The 22,936-nt window shown below is 34.7% G+C and overlaps 1 protein-coding gene and 1 pseudogene across 1 annotated transcript; one reads left to right on the forward strand and one right to left on the reverse strand.

The window, feature by feature from the left end:
* Window positions 1-4,258: 4,258 nt before the first annotated feature.
* Window positions 4,259-5,693, reverse strand: LOC106429863 (annotated as a pseudogene).
* A 13,194-nt stretch (window positions 5,694-18,887) lies between these two features.
* On the forward strand, window positions 18,888-21,486 carry LOC106429865 (wax ester synthase/diacylglycerol acyltransferase 11-like). Its single transcript, XM_048748568.1, has 7 exons — window positions 18,888-19,206; window positions 19,660-20,250; window positions 20,341-20,407; window positions 20,505-20,599; window positions 20,673-20,882; window positions 20,987-21,124; window positions 21,233-21,486. Exons 1-7 carry the CDS (start codon window positions 19,003-19,005, stop codon window positions 21,398-21,400), a joined length of 1,473 nt encoding a protein of 490 aa, XP_048604525.1. The 5' UTR covers window positions 18,888-19,002; the 3' UTR covers window positions 21,401-21,486.
* The last annotated feature ends 1,450 nt before the right edge of the window (window positions 21,487-22,936 follow it).

A 22,936-nucleotide genomic window follows, 5' to 3' on the forward strand; every position in this document is an offset into this window, starting at 1 on the left:
ATCTGAAGGATGTCTAATCTCACCATTTGTGGAATGCTCTGCATGCCATCTCATTCCTTTTGCTGTGCGCTCACACTGATACAACCTCTTCAATCTTTCCGTCAAAGGCAAATACCACATTCTTTTGAATGGGATCGGAACTCTTCCCCTCGTCTCCTGATAACGAGGTTTCCCACAAAATTTGCATACATTACGTGTCTCATCCGCTCTCCAGTAGATCATGCAGTTGTCAATACATACATCTATCACTTCGTACGGTAGTTGAAGACCGGAAACAAGTTTTTGAACCTCGTAGTATGAACCCGGTGCAAGGTTATCCTCAGGTAGAATACCTTTGACAAAAATCAGTAATCGCATCCATACATTCTTCAGCCAAATTATAGTCTGTCTTAATACCCATTAATCTAGTTGCAGATGATAAGACTGAATGACCATCTCTACAATTTTGATACAAAGGTTGTTTTCCAGCATCCAACATGTCAAAAAATCTCCTAGATTCGGGATTTGGTTCTTCCCCTCTATAATGATCATGTACCATCTGCTCAATACCTACACCATAATCTATATCCGTTCTAGATTCTTCTAACCTAATATCAGGCTGAAGTTCACTAACAGGCTGAGGTTCGCTAGTACTACCATATTCATAACCAATTTCTCCATGAAGGTACCAAACTTTATAATTACGTGAAAACCCTTTCATATACAAATGAGTCCAAACATCAAATTCTTTTATAACCTTATTATTATTGCAAGTAGAGCAGGGACATCTTAACATACCACTTTTTGCATCTGGTTGCTGTTGAACAAGCCTCATGAATTCTCCAATCCCTTGAACGTATTCTTCCGTAAGAAAATTGGTGTTCGGATCCAAATGAGGTTTATCCATTCACGAACGATAATAAACTTCTGAAGACATGATTTTCACGGAATTGTTATGACTAAAGAGAATGAAGAGAGAATGAAGTGTGAATGAGTTGAATGAGTTGAATGAGAAGGGGCTGTATTTATAGGAAATTGTTTACGGCCCTCCGACGACTTTCCGACGAAATTCCGACGGATGTAAAGAATTCCGTCGGAATTCCGTCGGTATTTTCTAATCTCAAACGGCTATACAACGGTCATATATATTTGTCGGCAACGATCACATGGTTCGTCAGAAATTCGTCGGAAAATTCCGACGGAATACCGACGACTGTACTGTTAATCGGAATGTCGTCGGAAGTACGTCGGTATATTCCGACGACCCATGTTTCGTCGGAATACCGTCGGAAATGGCCGACGGAATTCCGACGACTTCAAATTTTTGGTTTTCGTCGGAAATTGGTCAGTAATCCGTCACAAACGTCCGACGACATTGAGGTCCGTCGGAATCTCCGTCGGAATTCGGCGTGTTTTTTTGTAGTGATTCTGGACAATCAAAGAGAGTACTAGCTTGGGATCTTGGGTATGGAGGAAACTCCTCAAACTCAGAGATCTTGCAAAGCAATTTTATAAAATGGAGGTAAGGAATGGGCAGAACACATTATTTTGGCATGTAAATTGGTCGAAGTTTGGTTGCCTGAAGGATGTGTTGGGTGATCGAGGCTGCATTGTTATGGGAATTTCTGAGCAAGCAGTAGTTGCTGACGTTCTTGGTAACCAAAGAAGAAGAAGGAGACGACGACACAGAGAAAATATTTTAAACGAGGTAGAAGATGAAATAGATTCTCTGCGGTCAGCAATTAGTCAAGAAGAAGATATTCCCCTCTGGAAACAGAAAGGAGGAGTCCACGCAAGGGTTTTTTCTTCAAAAAAAACATGGCTGCAGCTTCGCTCTGGTTCGCCTCGGTGCGAGTGGAGTAAGGGCATCTGGTTTATACAGTCAACGCCAAAATACTCATTCCTGGTATGGGTAGCTTTGAGAGAAAGATTGCAAACTTGTGATAGAATGCAGATGTGGAATATAGCAGTCAACCCAGTGTGTGTGCTCTGTGATGAAGCAAATGAAACTTGTAGTCACCTCTTCTTCAACTGTAAATACTCAAAGGAAGTATGGAAGGATCTGGCGGGGGGTATCTTGCAAGGAGCTTTCACCACGGAATGGAATCATATAGTTGGGATGGTCTCGCAAACCACTTTACCACCAACTAAACGATACTTTCTACGATACACATTCCAAGCCACGGTTCATGCCTTATGGAGAGAAAGGAACAACCGTAGACACAGAGAAAAACCACAAAGTGCAGGCATGATTACTAGATTTGTGGATAAAGCAATCCGCTTAAAGCTTCTAATGATGAAGGGGTTGGGGAAAAAACATTTTGAGGAGAGCTTGTCCACATGGTTTGGGACTAGAAAGTCTTAGGCCATGAAATTTTGAGTTAGTTTGTTAGAGCTTTTTGATTGATTTATACATAAAATAGAAGCACTAAAGATAGTTTTGAATAAATTTTTTACATTTATTCAAAAAAAAAAAAAAAAAAAACTTATGAATGGTTTGCGGAAACAAATTGTACATAATAAACGTACCATACTAACAAATGTGATTAGTACGAAACAAATAGGACAATACATAACAAACACAAGGTTAAGAATACCGAATAATAACTTATCAATAATATAAATAAATTACCAACCGTCAACTAATATTTCAAGTATGACGAATGAGCAAAACACATTTTTCTTATCAATATATTTCATGCTCTAAGCTCATAATATTGTTGGATCAGAGACCAGAGCATGTAACTTCTTATCAGTATATTTCATGTTGAATTAAAATTTTTGTTAGAATTTAATAATAAAATACATGTATCAAGTATTTTATGTAAATAAATGACTACTAAAATTATAAACTGATAATTTATGTAGTTTTATAGATATTACTAAAATATAATTACAGATTTGTTTTTCTATAAATTGAAATTTTTTTTTAACGTCTGGTTAATTATGCTATTACAATGATGAGGAACATTACATAGACTATTCTACGAACGTCAATTCTACCATCATATGACAATACACGTCTGACTGCGCAACTCCGAGCCGTCCTATGAAATCCATGTCCGATGATACGACATCCACCATGCTGAAGATTTCTTGTAACTTTTTTTCTCCATAATCTCCATAAGTTTCCACAAAAATTATGTTCGAAAAAATCTTTTAAAAAAATATTCAGTTCTTATGTTATTCTGAATGAGACAAAAACTAAATTCTTTTAGTTTCATCAATTTTGTAAAGATTAAAACAAATGTTACGAACTTCAATATACAATATAACCTCTTTAAATTAATACTCTATAAATTAATATACACTAAAAATCTCTATAAAATAATATAATTTTATAATCCCAAATTGAGTTTTTAGTTCAATTAGTATATCGATAAATTAATATCTCTATAAATTAATTAAAAAAATTATAGTTTTGGTGTAGTCCCAACATTATTAATTTATAAAGGTTTCACTGTATAAAGCTAGTACAATCAACTACAAAAGAACCGAAAAACAATATGAAAATTTGGTAAACAACTAAGCAAAAATAAAATTTAATAAATGAAAATTAGAAAATGAATTAAAAATAATAATTTTAAAATAGATAAAATTTAGTAAAGTTATAGATTTTAGTTCAGTAATTATAATTATATAAACTAATGAAATATCACACTCTTACCATTATTAATTTATACAAATTTTACTGAATTAGTTTTTTTCCCAGCAACGAGGCCCAAAGCTGATACTTTGAGACACATTTCCTTTGAAAATGTCGGAATGAATTAAAACATTAAGAGAGTAGAGCTGCATATGCTATGAATGAAACAATGTTTTTAACCTTTTTAATCAAATGAAAGACCCTTGATTTTATGTTCTTCCAAACATTTTTTTTTTGTTTATTCTAAAAAAGATGGTTACATCGCCCACGAGGACCACAAACACACTCTTACGAATAACGCTCTAAGTGAGGTTGCTAAGACTGTACCGCTCCAGACAATGAGAGGAGAGATTCACTTGCTTCCTAAGTGAATGCGTTTACACAAATGAGCTTGCATTCACGTAAGTAAAATAGATGTAATTTATGGTTCCTTATGTGAAGTTGAAGAAAGAAAGTTGTAGAGCAACAACACAAGTGTGGACCACATTCCCAACTTAAACCGGACTGGACCACAAATGTGTCACATGATCCCGGTTTTCATCATTTTACCGAGAAGGGCAGCTTCATGACAAATCGTAGAAGCTGCCATGTGTCACCACACGGTCACAAGATAAGTACAATGATACCAAATTATGCCCGGTTTAAGAGAGAGCTCATATGAATTAAAAAACGGATTTTCAAAGTTCATTCAACAAAAACCAACCACAAACCGGATTATCAAACTAATAGACAAAACCAAAAGCAAGAAAAAAGTTTGTAAGGATGCAACTACAAAAACAAGCTGGTGAAGATGCAAAGCTGGCAGACAACACGAGCACTCAGTTAATCTTTGCGTTTGAGAAGTCCATCTCTGGATGCTGCGAGTAAACAATACAAAAGAAGAACGCCGTTTAATGTAAAAAGAAAAACAATGTGATAAGAATCAAAAGATACAGAGATGTTTACCTGAGACATGAATTTCTTCAGGATGTCTTGCTTCTGTAGCTCGTCGCTTGTTGGAAGTCCCATCTGCTTTTGCCTTTGATCAAACTATATAGATAACGAAGAACAAACAAAAGAAAACACTTCAGTGTCACAAAAGGAAAAAAGCTCACTGGAGAAACTTGAATGGATTCTAAAAAACAGACAAGTACCATCATCTTCTCAACAGTGGAGCGAGTCTCTGGGTCAAGGTCAGCTAATTTACTGTTCTCTGGCTCAACCTTCTGCGTATCGATCTCAGGTTCGCCTTTCACACAGCATTTCCACCACTCCATCTGATCTTGCTTTGTCAACAGAATTGAAATCATCTTTTGGTCCTCTGCAAAAAAAGAATAAACCAACCATGAAGTTAAAAAAATCTCTTATGCATTGTTCGTTAGAGATTCAGGCATTTACCGATGTTCCAGTAACAGTCATCAGGCTTCACAGAACGGTACAGCTCTCCCGATAACCATTTAAAAGTTTGCGAACTTAGCATTTGAATAGTTTATAAGATACACAATCGATGATAGGATCCTGGCCTTTGAGACCAAGCTTAAGACGGTTCTTCTTGATCTCACATACAACAGACCGTGCTTTAGTGCCACTAGGCACAGGAACGTTGACAGTGACCTCCTGGAGAGTCTGGACCCATGAGTAGTTCTCAAGATCATAACCATTTCCTTTGTTAGGAGCTACAAATAAAAACAGACACACAGTTACTTAACTCAAAGATCATAACCAATCCTAAGAGAGCCTAGACCAGATTCGCTAGTTTCCAAATTCAATTACAATCAAAAGATTTGAAAATTTACCAATGGGAGCAGCTCCCTGTTTCTTCTGCTCCTCCACTTCCATGGGCTCTGAGCTTGAAGCAGACACACTCTCCTTCTCCACAGGCTTCTTCTCAACACTCTTCTTCTCGGCTTCCCTCAACTCCTCCTTCGCCGCTCTAACCGCGGCGGAGATCTCACTCTCCGCGGAGGGTTTGTTGAGAAAATCGCTCTGTTGGGCAAGAAACTCGATCACTTTCTCCAAGAAACCTAGTGGGTTCGAAGAATCGAAGGTCGCTGCTGGTTTCCTCTTCAACCTCGGAGATGATCGCCATAAGGGTTTAGCTCTACTTGTCGGAGAGAAGAACAAGGTTTCGAGAGGACTCGAGAAGTAGCTAAAGGGAGAAATGAAAACGTAAGAAAATCATTATATATTTAGCTATAGTATTTAATCTGAGATGATTTTTTTTATACGTTTACGATATGCATGATTGTTTTTTTTTTTTTTTGAAATTTTTTTAAATTTATTCCCTTTTAAAAACCTTTGTACAATGCTACCTATATAAAAAGAAAAAAAAAACCATATTTTATTTAAGAGAAAAAATTTGAAAGAATCATCTACTTCCAAACCACAACCTTCTCATGTTTATGTCCAGCTTTCTTTCGAATGGAAGAAAACTTGTTGTGAATCATCTTGTCCAAAAGGATAACTAGTCGAGCAGAAGATAGAGGAAGTTCTCCCACCCGACGGACATTTCTTTTCCGCCATATGGTATAGACCACAGCTCGGAAACAGTAGCGAAAAAGGAAGATAGTCGTTTTATCTGATAAGCCGATCACCAGATTGTGCAACAGAGACAACCATTGCACTGCTACTCCTGCACCAGCAAAGCTTCCGATCATTCCCCACCAACATAGATGATTGTATTTGTTTTTTGCATTTTTAATATTTTATACTTATAATCATGTAGCCTGGTTGAGTATAATAACTAGTCAACACTTCAACCAAGAAACGATCAATTAGTCGGATTAAATTTTAAAGTTATTAAACTTTACAAAAATCATTAAAATTATCAAAAAATTATAAACTAACTAGATGAACAAAAAAATCTTGTATATGTATAATGTTTTATATTTGATATTTATTTATATTTTAATTATGTATCATATTTACTAACTTTACTTTTTAAATTTAATATTTAAAAAATTATTGAACCATATTAATGAACAATGTTTGATCCGGTCGAACCATATTGAACAATAACTCAATAATTATTCGGTTTGGTCTTAAAAACATTGCTTATAATATATTAGAAATGAATAAAGTTTACTAGTTTGCATTTTAGCTAAATGTATTGTTAAACTTTTTCGTTTAACCTCTCGATAAAACAACTTCCCCCAAGCTTCGTGTTCGGTTGCCAGAGGCGAACTCCGTCGTCACTCACCACCGACTTTTTTTAAAATCTTTTTGGATGTAATATATTACGGTCTCATGACCGATTCTCCTTTCTTGTTGTTGGAATTTTCTTTCGCTAGGCGAGTTTTACTCTTTTGTTGTGTTTATCGGTTTCAAACAGGATTGATCTTCATGATATTTTTTGTCCCTGCTTTGAATCGATTAATAACGATCTGATCTTCATGATTGGATTATGTAAATACTCGCTTTTTACGTTGTGCTTAAATTCATCCCATTGAACTCGATCAAACACCTTTTTCATCCCTTACTCTGATTTTTTTTATGAGAACTAGTCTATCTACTTTATTTATTTTAGCTGTTCATGGGGTTCATGTGGAGCATTTTAACATGAAGAAAGAAGAGTTTGATGGTTAACTTGAATCATTTATGAAGTGGATTCAGGAGAGTCGGCGTCGTCTCAACGATCCGACAAATGGTTTACTTCGATTTGATTTCAGTTTCTTTGGAATTTAATTATGGTGGATCGGACCTCTTTGCTTGAGTGTTTGCAGTTAAAGTGAAAAGCACGAAAAACTGGTATCGGGTTTGCGATGAGGCTTTAGACGCTACAACAGTGTGGCCAACAGAGGAACATCGAAAATGGTGAAGATGAAGCTTTCATGGCGGAGAAGATTTCCGGCAGCCAAGATTGTCGTTTCCTTCGTGAAGGACACATGGTCTCATGAAGCTTCTTCAATTGATGTGCAGAGGATGGTGTAGCATGAACCGCTTCGATTGGGCCTTTATTGTTATTTTTGTGCCTTTCTTCTTTAGTCTAATATTTTTATGTAAACGTGTCCTTCAGACTAAATCTAATGAAAATAAAGTTGACAAAAAAAGAAGTTAAAAGTATTGTTTCTTTAAATATAAAATTGTAATATATGAAATCTTATGTTTCTTAAGTCATGTTTTGGCATATTATAGTTTTTTTTTAATTATTACTAAGTTTCACCTCTTCAGCTACAAATATAAGTTTCAGAAAATATATCAATTTGTTATAAAAAGAACTGGAATTTATTTGTATCGCAGGAATTTAAATAAGGGCAAAATTTTATATCCGTAGAAATTTTAACACTGATAGAAAGATTATTATTAGAGAGAAGAGAAGAGTGAAATGGTGTGTTTCTAAACGATCGAACTCGATCGTATATATAGAGAAAAAATCTACTGTGCAAATAGTGCAGCGGGACCCACATCTTTAATTATTTCAACATTTTCGGTGGCCGCTGCTTTTGACTTTCGTAACACTCCCCCTTGGGGGCCGGTGTCACTATCCGCTCTCGCTTAACGTCTTTGTTGCCTCGTTAAAAACATTTCCAGGAAAACCCAATGGGAAAAACCATAGTAAGGTAAAAAGAGTACAACTACGTAAGCTCCCCCTTGAATGAACAGTCATAGATCCTTCTGATGGCGCATCCCAATGTTATGGATGTGTTTTCTGAATACCGAGGTAGGGAGTGATTTTGTGAAGAGGTCGGCTGCATTGTCGCATGATCGAACATATCTTACTTCAATCTCTTTATTCTTCTCGAGCTCTTGAGTGTATGAGAAGAACTTCGGAGGTATATGTTTGGTTCTATCACTTTTGATATATCCTTCCTTCGTTTGAGCAACACATGCCGCGTTATCTTCATATAGAATAGTTGGCTCCGTATTTTCGCCAATCCCACTGCTTGAACAGATGTGTCGGCTTATTGATCTTAGCCATACACATTCTCTACTTGCTTCATGGAGTGCAATGATCTCAGCGTGATTTGAAGAAGTAGCAACAAGTGTCTGCTTCTGAGAACGCCAAGATATGGCGGTGCCTCCAATTGTAAAAACATATCCTGTCTGGGATCGAGCTTTGTGTGGATCTGACAAATAACCTGCATCTGCAAAACCAATCATTTGACCTTTTGAACTTTTAGGATAAAACAAGCCTAAATCAGTTGTTCCTTGAAGGTAACGAAAGACATGTTTAATTCCATTCCAATGTCTTCGTGTAGGAGACGAACTGAATCTCGCTAAAAGATTAACAGCAAAAGATATGTCAGGTCGAGTACAATTTGCAAGATACATAAGAGCTCCAATTGCACTTAAGTATGGAGTTTCAGGACCAAGTATTTCTTCATTTTCCTCAGATGGTCGAAACGGATCATTTTCAACATTAAGTGATCTAACGACCATCGGGGTGCTAAGAGGAGTTGCTTTATCCATGTTAAAGCGTTTCAATACTCGTTTGGTATATGTAGACTGGTGTACAAATATACCCTTTCGAGAATGCTCAATTTGTAATCCTAGACAATATTTTGTCTGGCCGAGATCTTTCATCTCAAATTCTCCTTTCAGATAGTTTGATGCCTTTTGGATTTCGTTTTGAGTTCCAATAATATTAAGATCATCAACGTACACCGCGATTATCACAAATCCGGATGTTGTTTTCTTTATGAAAACACAAGGGCATATAGGATCATTCGTGTATCCTTCTTTTGTTAAGTGTTCGCTGAGACGATTATACCACATTCGTCCAGATTGTTTTAACCCATATAATGATCTTTGCAATTTTATTGCACATAACTCTTTAGGTTTGGAACTTAACGTTTCTGGCATTTTAAATCCATCTGGGATTCTCATATAGATATCAGTATCTAATGATCCATATAAATATGCCGTAACGACATCCATGAGACGCATTTCTAAATTTTCATTGGCCGCTAGGCTCATCAGGAATCTAAATGTGATTGCGTCCATAACAGGAGAATAAGTTTCCTCATAATCAATTCCTGGCCTTTGAGAGAAACCTTGGGCTACGAGACGAGCTTTGTATCTTGTAATCTCGTTTTTCTCATTTCTTTTTCGGACAAACACCCATTTGTACCCAACAGGTTTTACATCTTTGGGTGTGAGCACAATAGGTCCGAATACATTTCGTTTGTTAAGCGAATCTAATTCGACTTGAATTGCATCTTTCCATTTTATCCAGTCATGTCTCTTTTGACATTCATATACAGACTTTGGTTCTGGATCTTCGTTTTCTTCATTTATTTCCTTTGCTAAAAGGTATGAGAAAACGTCATCAATATCATCCATCTCATTTCGTTTCCATATCTTTCCATTATGGATGTAATTGATAGAAATCTCGTGATTTCCATCAGATTCATGATGCTCTATATTGTCGTTCGATTCACAATTCGCTTCTTCCAAAATATTTTCCGCTATTTTGGGAGTATCATGCTTTTCACATTCCTTACGTTTTCTAGGAAGTTTATCCTTTGAACCAATAGGTCTACCGCGCTTTAAACGTGTTCCTGATTCACGTGTATCAACTGCCGTTCCACCATTTTGTGGTATTTCAATACGAGCAGGAGTATTTGCAGCGGGTATATGTGATTTAGTTACCATTTTGGTATCAGCAAATGCATCAGGTAGCTGATTTGCTATATTTTGTAAATGCATGATACGTCGAACTTCTAGTTCTGACTGTTTCGTAGGAGGATCAAGGTGTAATAACGATGGTACACTCCATTTGATCTCTTTTCCTACTTGTTTATTGTCTCCCCCTAGAGTTGGGAATTCTTTCTCATTGAAATGACAATCGGCAAATCGTGCCGTAAACACATCACCAGTTTGTGGTTCTAGGTATCTTATTATTGATGGAGAATCATAGCCAATATATATTCCCAACCGTCTTTGCGGTCCCATCTTTGTACGTTGTGGTGGTGCTATTGGAATATAAACCGCACAACCAAAGATTTTTAGATGAGAGATATTTGGTTCTTTTCCAAATGCTAACTGTAATGGGGAATATCTATGGTATGCACTTGGTCTTATCCGAATTAGTGCTTCTGCATGCAAAATAGCATGTCCCCATACAGAGGTTGGGAGTTTTGATCTCATGATCAATGGCCTTGCAATTAGTTGCAGCCGTTTAATTAATGATTCTGCCAAACCATTTTGTGTATGAACATGAGCAACAGAATGCTCTACTTCAATCCCTGATACCATACAATAATCATTAAAAGCTTGGGATGTGAATTCACCAGCGTTATCTAATCTAACTCTTTTAATTGGATAATCTGAGAACTGTGCTCTTAATTTGATTATCTGAGTTAGAAATCTCGCAAATGCCATATTTCGAGATGATAACAAACAAACATGTGACCATCTACTCGATGCATCGATTAATACCATAAAGTAGTAGAATGGTCCACACGGTGGATGTATTGGTCCACAAATATCACCTTGGATTCTTTCCAAAAACTTTGGTGATTCTTTGTCAACTTTGGTTGGTGATGGTCTTATGATTAATTTCCCAAGAGCACACGCATCACATGTCATTTTATTACTTTGGTATATATCTTGGGTTTTTATTGAATGACCATGTGAGCTTTCAATGATTTTTCGCATCATTGTAGTGCCTGGATGACCAAGGCGATCATGCCATAATGTAACATCTTCTGGATTTCTTTTTATCACAAGATGTGATTCTATAGCATCAATATAAGTGTGATGCAATCCAGAAGGAAGTTCTGGAAATTTTTCCAGTACAAGGCCTTTGCCTGATTTTTCAGAAGTTATATACAAATACTTCTTTCCATTCTCAGTTGCAGACTGAGTGTTATACCCTTGACGGTATATATCTTTGAAACTCAACAAATTTCTCTTAGAATTTGGAGAATATAAGGCATTATCTATGGAAAACTTTGTTCCATTAGGCAACATAAAGTTCGCCTTGCCAATTCCTTCGATCAGGTCTGTAGGACCTGATATTGTGTTTATAGTCATTTTTACTGACTTTAAAGTAGAGAAATATCTCTTATCCTTCAGTATAGTGTGCGTTGTGCCACTATCTGGTATGCAAACTTCTCTACCAATTTGTTTAGTTGTTGTTCCATTTGCTTTCTTATCCATTTCTGTAACACACAGTTAATATTAATAAAGAAAATAAACTTTCATAAGTAAACATATTATTCATCAATAACAAGTACACAATAATTATACATTAGATATTTGAAATACAACATTATTTTGAAAGTGAAATACATAATATTTTATGGCATCACTAGGCATTATTAAGCTTGATCAGTACAAGCACTTCAATTATTTTGATGAGTGGCCTCGTCGAAATCTCCCATAAAGTCAGAGGATTCGAGGTATGTCGATGTTGTACCCACAAGGTGTTCATTGAGATTTACTTCCTTTGCCTTGCCTTTAATAGATTCTTGGTACAATTGGCATAGATGCCGAGGAGTTCGACATACTTGAGACCAGTGTCCCTTCGATCCACATCTGTAACAGACGTTCTCATTTTTATGAGTAGGGTTTTCTTGGGTTTCTTTCCCTTTTACCCGATCAGATCGATTCCATGTGTTGGATCCCCTTCCTCTTGGGTTGTTACTCCTTTCATGGTTGCGGTTAAATCGATAACCACGACCACGACCAAAACCACGATTGTGACCACGGCCACGACCACGCCCACGATAGGAATAATTTCCTTTTTCCGGATTTTTTATATCCGTTGCATTTACCTCAGGAAATGCTTTGGTTCCCGTGGGTCGGGCATTGTGGTTTTTAATGAGGAGTTCATTATTTCTCTCCGCTATTATAAGCGCCACAGCGAGTTCAGAGAACCTCGTATACCCACAATTTCTATATTGTTCTTGTAGAACATAATGATTTTTGTGGAACGTTTGGTAAGTTTTCTCGAGCATTTCTGCTTCCGAGACAGGCTTACCGCAATAATCTAATTGCGCCGCTATTCTCAATATAGCGGAATTGTACGTTTCCACTTTTTCAAAATCTTGAAATCGTAGATTTTTCCACTCATCGAGTGCATGGGGGAGAGTAATTTTCTTTTGGTTATCAAACCTCTCCTTCAGAGCTTTCCAAAGATCTAAGGGATCTTTGGTTCTCGCATAATCATGCGTAAGATTTTCATCTAGATGCCTTCTCAGAAATATCACGGCCTTAGCCTTTTCATGAGAGGTTGATATATTGCCGTCTTTTATTGTTCCGAGTATTTCCTCGGAATCTAGATGAAGCTCCATGTTTGTAACCCATGCCGTGTAGTTTGTCCCAGTTACTTCCAATGCCGGAAACTGAAGTTTCTCGATTTTTGCCATTTGTATTTCTAAAGCATATAAATAAAAATTATTAGAATATTATTAATATTAAAAGAAACCGTTTACATTAATCATGCAAGCAATTACAAGGAGAAGCGATGTAAAGAAAATTAAACCGATATTCATCTTAAATTCACTCGGAGTAAATTCTCCAACGAATAAACCATAAATAGAAACACAAATAAAAATGGCACATAAAAACAAAAGTGCGCGAATCATCTTTCTTGAAATGAAAAATCAGAGGAGAGCGATTTGAAATTTTTTGAGAGAAGATGAAATGTTTTGGATGATGAAATAGAGTGAAAATGAGTTGTATTTATAGATGAAAATTACTGTTCATGACCGTTGGAGAAAGGGGAAATTTTTGAAAAAATTTCTTTGTGACCGTTGGGGTTAAATCGAGTGCACTAAAAATCAGTCTGAAAATGTCGTATTAAACAGTCAATCAAATCTATAAAATTTCATAAAATTTCATAAAAGTAAAAAATTATGACAATGAAATATTTATGTTATGATAATTAATCATGCGACGGCTCAGCCGATCAATGCAGAATAATAAATAAATTATACGGCGGCTCGGCCGACCAATTAATAATAAACAGGATATAAGGCGGCTCGGCCGACCAATAAATAATAAACAGGATATAAGGCGGCTCGGCCGACCAATAAATAATAAACATGATATAAGGCGGCTCGGCCGACCAATAAATAAATTAAATTACTAGTAAATAATATAGGCGGTATTCCGGCCATTATAACATGATATAAATAATAGTAGATGCGGTATACCGACCATTATAACAGGGTATAAATGATACAAATAAATTTTACCGAATCGCAGAGTGATCGTGCTGATAACGTGTTATAAAAAGAACTGGAATTTATTTGTATCGCATGAATTTAAATAAGGGCAAAATTTTATACCCGTAGAAATTTTAACACTGATAGAAAGATTATTATTAGAGAGAAGAGAAGAGTGAAATGGTGTGTTTCTAAACGATCGAACTCGATCGTATATATAGAGAAAAAATCTACTGTGCAAATAGTGCAGCGGAACCCACATCTTTAATTATTTCAACATTTTCGGTGGCCACTACTTTTGACTTTCGTAACACAATTTACAATTTCTCATATTTTTAATTTGTAAATATAATCTACCAGCATACGCCAAGTTTGGGCTAAAGTTTGGCATGGGTCAAATAACTAGAAAAGCCCAATAAGACTCAATTAACTTAACTTTATTTTTTCGTATATTGTCAAAGTCAACAATCGATATCCATCCGGTTACTAAGGGTCTAACTGGTTCAAACGCAGCGGTTAAGGTTGCGGTTGCGAGAATTTGCGGATGCGGGTGATTGCAGTTTCTAGCGTTACCAAGCGTTTTGTATGACTGGCACAACGTTTAAAAATTGTTGCGTTTGCGGGTCATTTTCGACTGGTTTACCCACCCACAGATACAAAAATTAATTAATAAAAAAATATTTAATAGACAAAAAAAATAAAAAAGCTATAATTAAAAAAATAAACTTAAAATCCAATAACAAAATAATAAATAATAATTAAAAGAAATTAAATTTATGGCATGATTATTGTTTCATGCATTCTAATAATCACCAAATATTTCATCGAGCTGTGCAACATACTCGAAAAAATTTGTTCCGAGACGTGGATCTTCTGGAAACTGTTTTTTAAATTCTGTGAGAACATTTTGCTTTCCCTGCTCACTCAAGTTTTTGCCTTTAGAATTTTCATCTTGTTTTTCCAGCGTTATCAGGTCTAACAAGAAACGAGTCGTCTAATCTAACCAATGAAGTTTCTATTCCAAGACCAGGTGAACATATATCCAATTACAAAACATAAATATATATATATATATATATATATATATATATATATATATATATATATATATATGAATGATATACTGGTCGTTCAGAGAATTTAAACAACAAAACATATCATAAATCATAAAACAATAAAGCTCGAATAAAATCATAATCCACTTACGTTGTTTTCTTGACTTTCTTCTTGGTTGGAAGAAATGATTTCAATGGATTGAAACTGAATTAGGTTAACGTGAATGAGATATTGTCAAATATACAGATATATAACGTTGATTAAAAATAAATAAGTAGTTATACGTGATTTTGATTAGTTAGGATAGGCCTGGGCATTTTACCCGGATCCAAAGACCCGAACCGGAACCGACCCGAAAATACATGTTCGGGTCCGGGTTCGGGTCCGGGTCCGGGTCCATGCTAAGTACCTATTGGGTCTTTTTTTTGGACCCGCGGGTCTCGATTCGGGTCCCGGTCCTACCCGAGACCCGTTCGAGTACCCGAAGTACCCGCAAATAATTGTATATACTAGGTATATTTGGGTGATTGGGTATATTTTTGGTATTTCGGATTTTTTTAAAGTTTCGGGTTTGGATTTTCGGGTATAATTGTTGGTTTTTGGTGAAATTTTAGATTTTTAGAAAATATAATTTGGATATTTAGGTAAAATTCGGGTATGTTTTGGGTTTTCGGGTCTGATTTTTGATAAATTTTTGGGTATTTTTGCGGTTCTTCGGATATTTTTAGAGTTTTCGGGTCCAGTTTGGGTATTTCGGGTCTATTTCCGGTCCTAAATACCCGAACCGACCCGGATCCGAAATATACCCAAAAATTTTGGGTATTTTACGGGTATTGAAATTATAGATCCGAACCGACCCGGACCCGACAATACCCGATCCGAACCCGACCCGAAGACCCGGATGCCTAGGCCTAAGTTAGGATATATGAAATCTAAATCTAATTTAATATTTAATGTTTTTTTTCTAACCGCAAACGCTTGCGGGAATGAGCTTTTGATTTTGAGCGGTACAAAGTGGTTTGAAGCGGTACAAAGCGGTTCGTATGATTGTTTCGAAACGCTGTCAACCGTTACGAATCGCAAAAGCTGCGTTTACGGATGCTAACGGGAAAACCAGTCAACACCTAACTCTACTTCCATGAGTGGAATAACAAAAAGAATCATTTTCATAAACAGTTTATCATGGTATAAAAGGTTAAAAGCATCTCTAATCCTATTTCATTTTCTACTCAAAATTCAACGTTAATTAAAAAAATTCTTCAATCCAATTTCATTCTCAACTTTATAATGAGATTAATCCAAAATAGAATACTTATATAAATTCATTCCTTCATTTTTATTTACTAGTCCAGTTAAAAATGAAAATAAATTTAGAATTTAAATATATCTCAAGTCCATTGTGTAGTTATTTTATACTAAAATGAAAAAATGAAATCATACAGTAAAATGCTTTAAAACAACGGATGTGTCTGTCATTGTTCACTACCTAAAAATTGTGACTAAGAGCACTTACAATATACATTTTTATATTTTTCTCTAAAATAGATAATTCTATTATATAAATGATTTTTCACCAATTTATACATCTATGTTTAGTGAAAAATATAGAAGAATCTTACTTTATCTCTATACTTAGACCATTTTCTATGTATATTGCTATTTGTTTCTAAAATAGTGTCTCTATAGTAGAGATGGAATTTTCTCTAATATATTATTCTATAATAGAATACTCTAATAAAGAGAATAAATAGTAATGGTTAGAATGAATGTACCTTTAAATGATATTCTAAAAAAAAAAAATACTTCCTCTGTTTCATTATAAGTGTCGTTTTAGGTTTCAGCACACGGATTAAGGAAACAATTAATTTTGTACATTTCATATAAAAAATACTATTACCTATACACCTAACCATATTTCAACCAATAGAAAAATAAAGTTTGCATAAAATTAATAAGTTTTGCATTGAAAATCGAAAACGACACTTATTTTGTAACGAAAAAAATTCTTTAAAACGACAGTTAATTTGAAACGGAGGGAGTAGTAGTTAGAGATACTCTTAGATATAGAATAACATTTTTCTATATATTTCCTTACAAAAGAAGAATTATGTTATGAAGTTATACATTACAACAAACACACTTCTATAATAAAATTTCTTTATTTTATAAGAAAATACAAAAATGAATACAGAGGTGATCGAAGATGATTACAACCATTTGAAACGATAAGATTAGGTCTTCTTTGTACATAAATAACACCCGGTGACATAAAAGTTACATATCTCATCTATTACGCACTACGTTTGTAAATTTTTTAAAAATATATATAAAATGAGAATTTGTTTTTGAAACAAAAAAATAATATAAAATGAGAAACTTTGATACAAAAAGATACTCTCTCCGTTTCATACTAAGTGTCGTTGTAGAGAAATTTTTTCGTTACAAAACAAGTCTCGTTTTCGATTTTTAATACAAAATTTATTAATTTTATGCAGTAATTTATTTTTCTATTGGTCGAAATATAGTTAGATATATAGGTAATTGTGTTTTTATATAGGAAATATATAAAATTAATTATTTCTTTAATCTGTGTGCACAAGGTTAAAATGACATTTAATATGAAACCGATGGAATATTTTAGAAAAGGTCATGCATCAGTTAGAAGTTAGAATTTGGAGGTAAATAAAAAATAAGAAAAAAAAACAAAAACGAGGCAATAGGCCCACCAAGACCATATACTAAAAAACTAAGTGCAATTGATATTAAATGCTTTGGAATAAGAATGACTGATAATCAAGACGCAACTACCAAATCAATCTTTCGTACGATCTCACACGGTGACCAAAGATGAGAATGGCATTGAGAGCCATCAATGTTTATTCTATCCAACGGAGATTCTTTACCCATAGAACAGATTCTGTAATTAGTTGTGTAACTAACCGTATAGATTTTGTTTCCGCCATGCAAAGATTATCGACCGTCAAATTGATCAGTGAGTTTTGATTTTTTAAGCATAAAAAGGTTATGAACCATAGATTTGAAACATGGTTTTAACATGAAAAAGATGATATTGTGACAATATAACATATTTTCGATATCATGTCATTAAAGTGGTCAATCTCCAACCGTACGTAGTGGTTGGTCGTTACCAATAACTTATTCATTGAACGATGAAGGCAGCTTTGTGGTTCCCATAAAACAGGCAAGTAAAAGCGCACACCATGCATTAATTCATCTAAAGTAGTTGTCTGAAATTTCAAAATTAAATGAGTATTTTATAGTTGCAAAGAATAGTTTTTTTAAGAAAAACATAACTAACTTAAATTAAACAAAGCATTAATCTTTTTAGAAGAAGAAGAAAATGGTTTGTTCAGTTCAAAAAAAGAATTTTTTTTGTCCGTTTATGCATATATCCACGAGCAATATATTGTCGTATACAATATTGATTGACTTTAACTCCACTTTCCGTATTTTTGTAACATAAAAGAGCCTTATTATTTGAATCAATGACCAAGAGGATGGTCAGATCAGTTTCTATGTTTAGTAATCTAATAATTTATCAGGGTTTTACGTAAAAAGGGAACATTAAATGAATTATTACAAAGAAAAGTTTCAAATAAAATTTGATCTGCATATGAAATCAGTTATGGATCTCTGGTCGATATGGTTGGCCCAAATAAATTAATCACTACCTACTCATGCATTCATGGCATTCGAGAGATCAATGGTTTTTTTTTCTTTTTGGAAACTGTGATTATTATTAGTAAGTATTATCTTGGCTTTGATTGATAAATAGAGATCAATGATTAATACGTTCATGCACAGATACAAAAATGGTTTTATTTCCTATAGTAGTTCTTGTATTCCTAGGGTTTCATTTTAATCACCTGATCTGAGCACTACAGTTTTTGCATAACAACATATAAAAAGTTTTTAATTTGTTTTTGCCAGAAAATCTTATCTAGTGAAAACAGGTTGTATACATAACAAAATGAAGTATATTATGTATCCACCTGATGTTGTCATAAAAACTCATAAAATATACGGACATGATTTCACATATACATAGTAGCTAGGTTAGGTAGCCTCGGTTAACCAAAGCCAAATGGACCATGAGTCCACATCTAAAGTCTTGCAACTCGTTTATATATAGAGAATAAAGTGACTTTGAGTGAGAAAAGAAAAAAATCCACAAAACTTAGCTAGAGTGACAAATAAGTCAAATAAATGGGTGGAGAAAAGAACAAGGCAAGGGATATGGTGGAGGAGGAGGAGGAGCCGCTCAGCCCATGCTCACGGTTGTTCAATTCACCGGATTTCAACTGTGCTATAATCGTCACAATGGGATGTAAAGTCAAAGGAAATCCACCTGCAATCATCGACGGCCTTAAACACACACTCGCTAATCACCCTCGCTTCTCCAGCATATTAGTAAGTAACAACACATGTATATTATTTATATGAGCACCAATATATTTCGTTACTGTATTTTTTTTGAAAAAGGGTTTACTATTTTAGGGAAAAAAATTCACTGGACACACACAACATAATAAAACTGATATAAGATCATTAGTTTAATTCGGACAAAAAAACAGAAAAAAACAACGAAAATTCATACATTAGCTACATGGTTTAATATTGCAACATTAAACACCTTTTCTCCTACCATGTTTGTATCATTAAAATACATGATCTTAATTAAGAGTCATTAGTTACTGTAATCAGACCGAAATGGTCAAAGAAGCCTCTTTTTTTGTCAAAAACAAGCCTCTATATATTTTTATATTTTTAATATATATATCAGAAAAAGGAACAATCATGGATTTATTTATATATGAAAACCATAGTTTTATTTATATATGAATTTTTTGGGTAATAATTCAGGATATGAAGAATGGGAAGAAAGGGAAACCAAGATGGGTTAGGACAAAAGTTAGAGTAGAAGAGCATGTGATTGTTCCAGATATAGAACCCAACACTGAAAATCCTGATCAGTATCTTGAAGACTATATCTCTAAGTTAACGACCGTTCCTCTAGATTTGTCTAAACCATTATGGGAAATTCACGTACTCTGCCTCAAGACATCAAACGCTGAATCCATTGGCATTCTCAAAATCCATCATTCTTTGGGTGATGGAATGTCACTCATGTCTCTTTTCCTCGCTTGCACCCGTAAAACATCAGACCCCGAGGCTTTGCCTACTGTGGCGGTTCAGAAAAAACAGTTTGGACCTAGCTGCTACATTGGTTTTTTCAACAAGATTTGGTGGTTATTTGTAGGGCTTTGGTTTATCCTAAGACTGGTCTTCAACACTTTTATTGATGTCTTAATGTTTGCTCTAACAATTTGTTTCTTGGGGGATACGGAGACTCCTCTCTTGGCAAAACCCGGTAGTGAACTTAAACCAAAGAAGTTTGTCTATCGAATTATCAGTTTTGACGATGTGAAGCTGGTGAAAAATGCAGTGAACATGGTAGATTTGTTTTTTTTCTTTCTCTAATCTAAAGAATCTCTTGATTATGAATAATCGCTGACGTTATTAGCTTTAAATCTATTTTGTTAGACGGTAAATGATGTTCTCCTTGGAGTAACCCAGGCCGGACTTTCACGGTATCTTACTAGGAGATATGGTAAAAGTTCGATTTTGTTACATTATTATGTCATACATAGTAGTTTGGTTTTCACACTCATCTAAAGAAGCTCTTGTCATATATGTTAATGAAATAGATCAAGCAGCGACACCGAAGTCCAAAGATTTGATGAGGAGAATCCGACTTCGTTCAGCCATTATGATTAACCTGAGACCAAACACAGGAATAGAGGTATATAAATATTTGATCTTGGAATCTTTAAAATTAAATACTTAAAAGCTGATTGTGTAATGATGCAATATAGGCTCTGGCGGATATGATGGCCAAGAAATCGAAATGCAGATGGGGAAATCTCTTCGGTTACATCCTCCTACCATTCTCCCTCGGGCTAGAGACTGATCCTCTAGAATACCTTCGCCGAGCTAAAGTTACGGTTGACCGCAAGAAACACTCTCTTGAGGCTGTATTCTCCATGGCGTTCTTTAAATTGATACTTAAAGTTCTGGGGCTCAAGGTGAAGTTTAAGTTGCTAATATATATCTTCAATCATTTATACAATTATTTTGTTTGACTAAGTAAATTAATACTATCTAATGGTGAACCAAATTGAAAATACAGGCAAGTGTGGTCCTTGTTAGGAAAGTGATCCATAGTACAACATTGTCATTCTCAAACGTCGTCGGTCCAAAAGAAGAAATAACTTTTCATGGCCACCCGTTATCTTATATCGCGCCTAGTGTTTTTGGCCACCCACATGTAAGTGTATGCATATATATAGACAATTCATTATATACATTTATAGAATTTTTTTTGTTTAATTATCTTGCTTTCTAATTATATATATATATTCTTATGTGTGTGGAGGCTCTTACTCTACATTTCCAGAGTTATGAGAACAAGGTGATAATATCAGTAACGGCCGATCCAACAGTCATTCCAGACCCTCACAAGATGTGTGACGATTTGGTGGAGTCTCTCAAGTTGATTAAATCTTCTGTCCTAGAAAGAGGATTATATGAGATGGAGGTTTAATTGAAGCTCTTCTATTGATTGTGTTACAATATCATATGTCGATGTAAAAACTTCTAAGACATCAATAAAGTTTTTATAAACCAAAATGTCTATTTTGGTTAAAAATGAAATTTTAGTTACTTTTAGTTTGCTTTGGAGGTTATCAATCTAGTAGAAGCTAAATCATATCATAATCCTCCTTTTTAAAAGTATACTTTCATCTCATTCAGTATAAAAATAAGATGTGAAAAGAATATAGTATATTTGTCACAGGCTTGTAAAGAAAACATTTCTTTCCACCAAACAAAGACTACTTAATTCACCCGTAAGGATACTTGTTTGTTAATCAGTAACACACTTTCTAAATAATCGATTTTTATTTTAATCAGAGATTCCGATCCATTTCATCACATAGCTTGTGAGGATTATGATTGTTGGGTCAACCGCTATCTAGATTACCATCTTATCCCCTTGACTTTAGAAATTTTTTTTGGAGTAAATGTTAAATTTTATACCAAATTTTCAATTTTTGACAGAAGATACAAACAATACTAGTAGCAGAAGAAAATTGAACCTAAAGCAACAACATAGAAGAAAAGAAAAAGCAACTCATAAACATCTAAAGACAATTATAAAGGTGTACTAAACAAAGAGCAAGTAGAGTTAAGCACAGCAGGAGCTTGACGGAGTGGTTGGCGTTGCCCCATGAGAATGAAACCTTTGATATAGCATTAGACCACGTTTTGATAGAAATCAGCTTGCCCGCCGACCGCAGCGCTACTCCAAATGATTGGTCCTTTGATATACCGTGAGACCACATGACTTTAGAAATTGATAATTTATATCAGAATAGTGTCCTTTAGATCTTTCAAAGAGTCTTCGATTTCATCAAAAATAATCTGAGGATCTTGTATGAAATGGATCAACGGCCATCGATATAGTCATCTTGGCCGCATAACTTATGAAATGTATCAACAATGCCTACCCAAAAAAAATAATATATATATATATATATATATATTGAAATGGACTTTTCAAGGGTCCAAGGTTCAAATCAAAGTAGTATTTTAGATGTCAATACATTTCTAAGTGTCAATTTAAAGAGAATTCAAGTTCATACTTAAGCTAAATGCATTCATTGTAATGAGGTGATTTGATTAAGCTAACAAGGTTCTAACACAATTAACTAGCAACTTTCGAGCAAATGGATAAGGGAGGAGTCATGGGTGTAGGAATTTGATTTCAGATAACTAAGATTTAACCTAAAATGACAAAAATTCAATCAACACAATTCTCTAAGTGTAGATAACAATTCTAAGCAAGTTCTTTGTCAAGACAAAAGTTCATTTACTCTCATTGATCAAACATCAAATTCTTTTGGTTTGTGTCAATCAAGCAATCATTAAGAACAAATCATTCAACTTTCTAAACTCCCCTAACATTGTGGGAACCGAAATTCGCACTGTCGATTTCCGTTTAAATTAGGAAACTAGGAAAACCCTAATTTCCCAGAGGTCCTGGAGATCTGTTAATACCACACGCTAAGCAATCAGAACA

Source organism: Brassica napus, chromosome C2 (assembly GCF_020379485.1).
Source record: "Brassica napus cultivar Da-Ae chromosome C2, Da-Ae, whole genome shotgun sequence".
Classification (NCBI taxonomy): domain Eukaryota; kingdom Viridiplantae; phylum Streptophyta; class Magnoliopsida; order Brassicales; family Brassicaceae; genus Brassica; species Brassica napus.

What these genes read in the sequence shown, in the direction of transcription:
- LOC106429865 (XM_048748568.1), top strand. Translation starts at nt 19,003, where the DNA reads ATGGGTGGAGAAAAGAACAAGGCAAGGGATATGGTGGAGGAGGAGGAG. An exon ending in GACCAAACACAGGAATAGAG is followed by an intron (nt 20,600 to 20,672) that starts GTATATAAATAT and finishes GATGCAATATAG; the next exon opens with GCTCTGGCGGATATGATGGC. An exon ending in TTAAAGTTCTGGGGCTCAAG is followed by an intron (nt 20,883 to 20,986) that starts GTGAAGTTTAAG and finishes TTGAAAATACAG; the next exon opens with GCAAGTGTGGTCCTTGTTAG.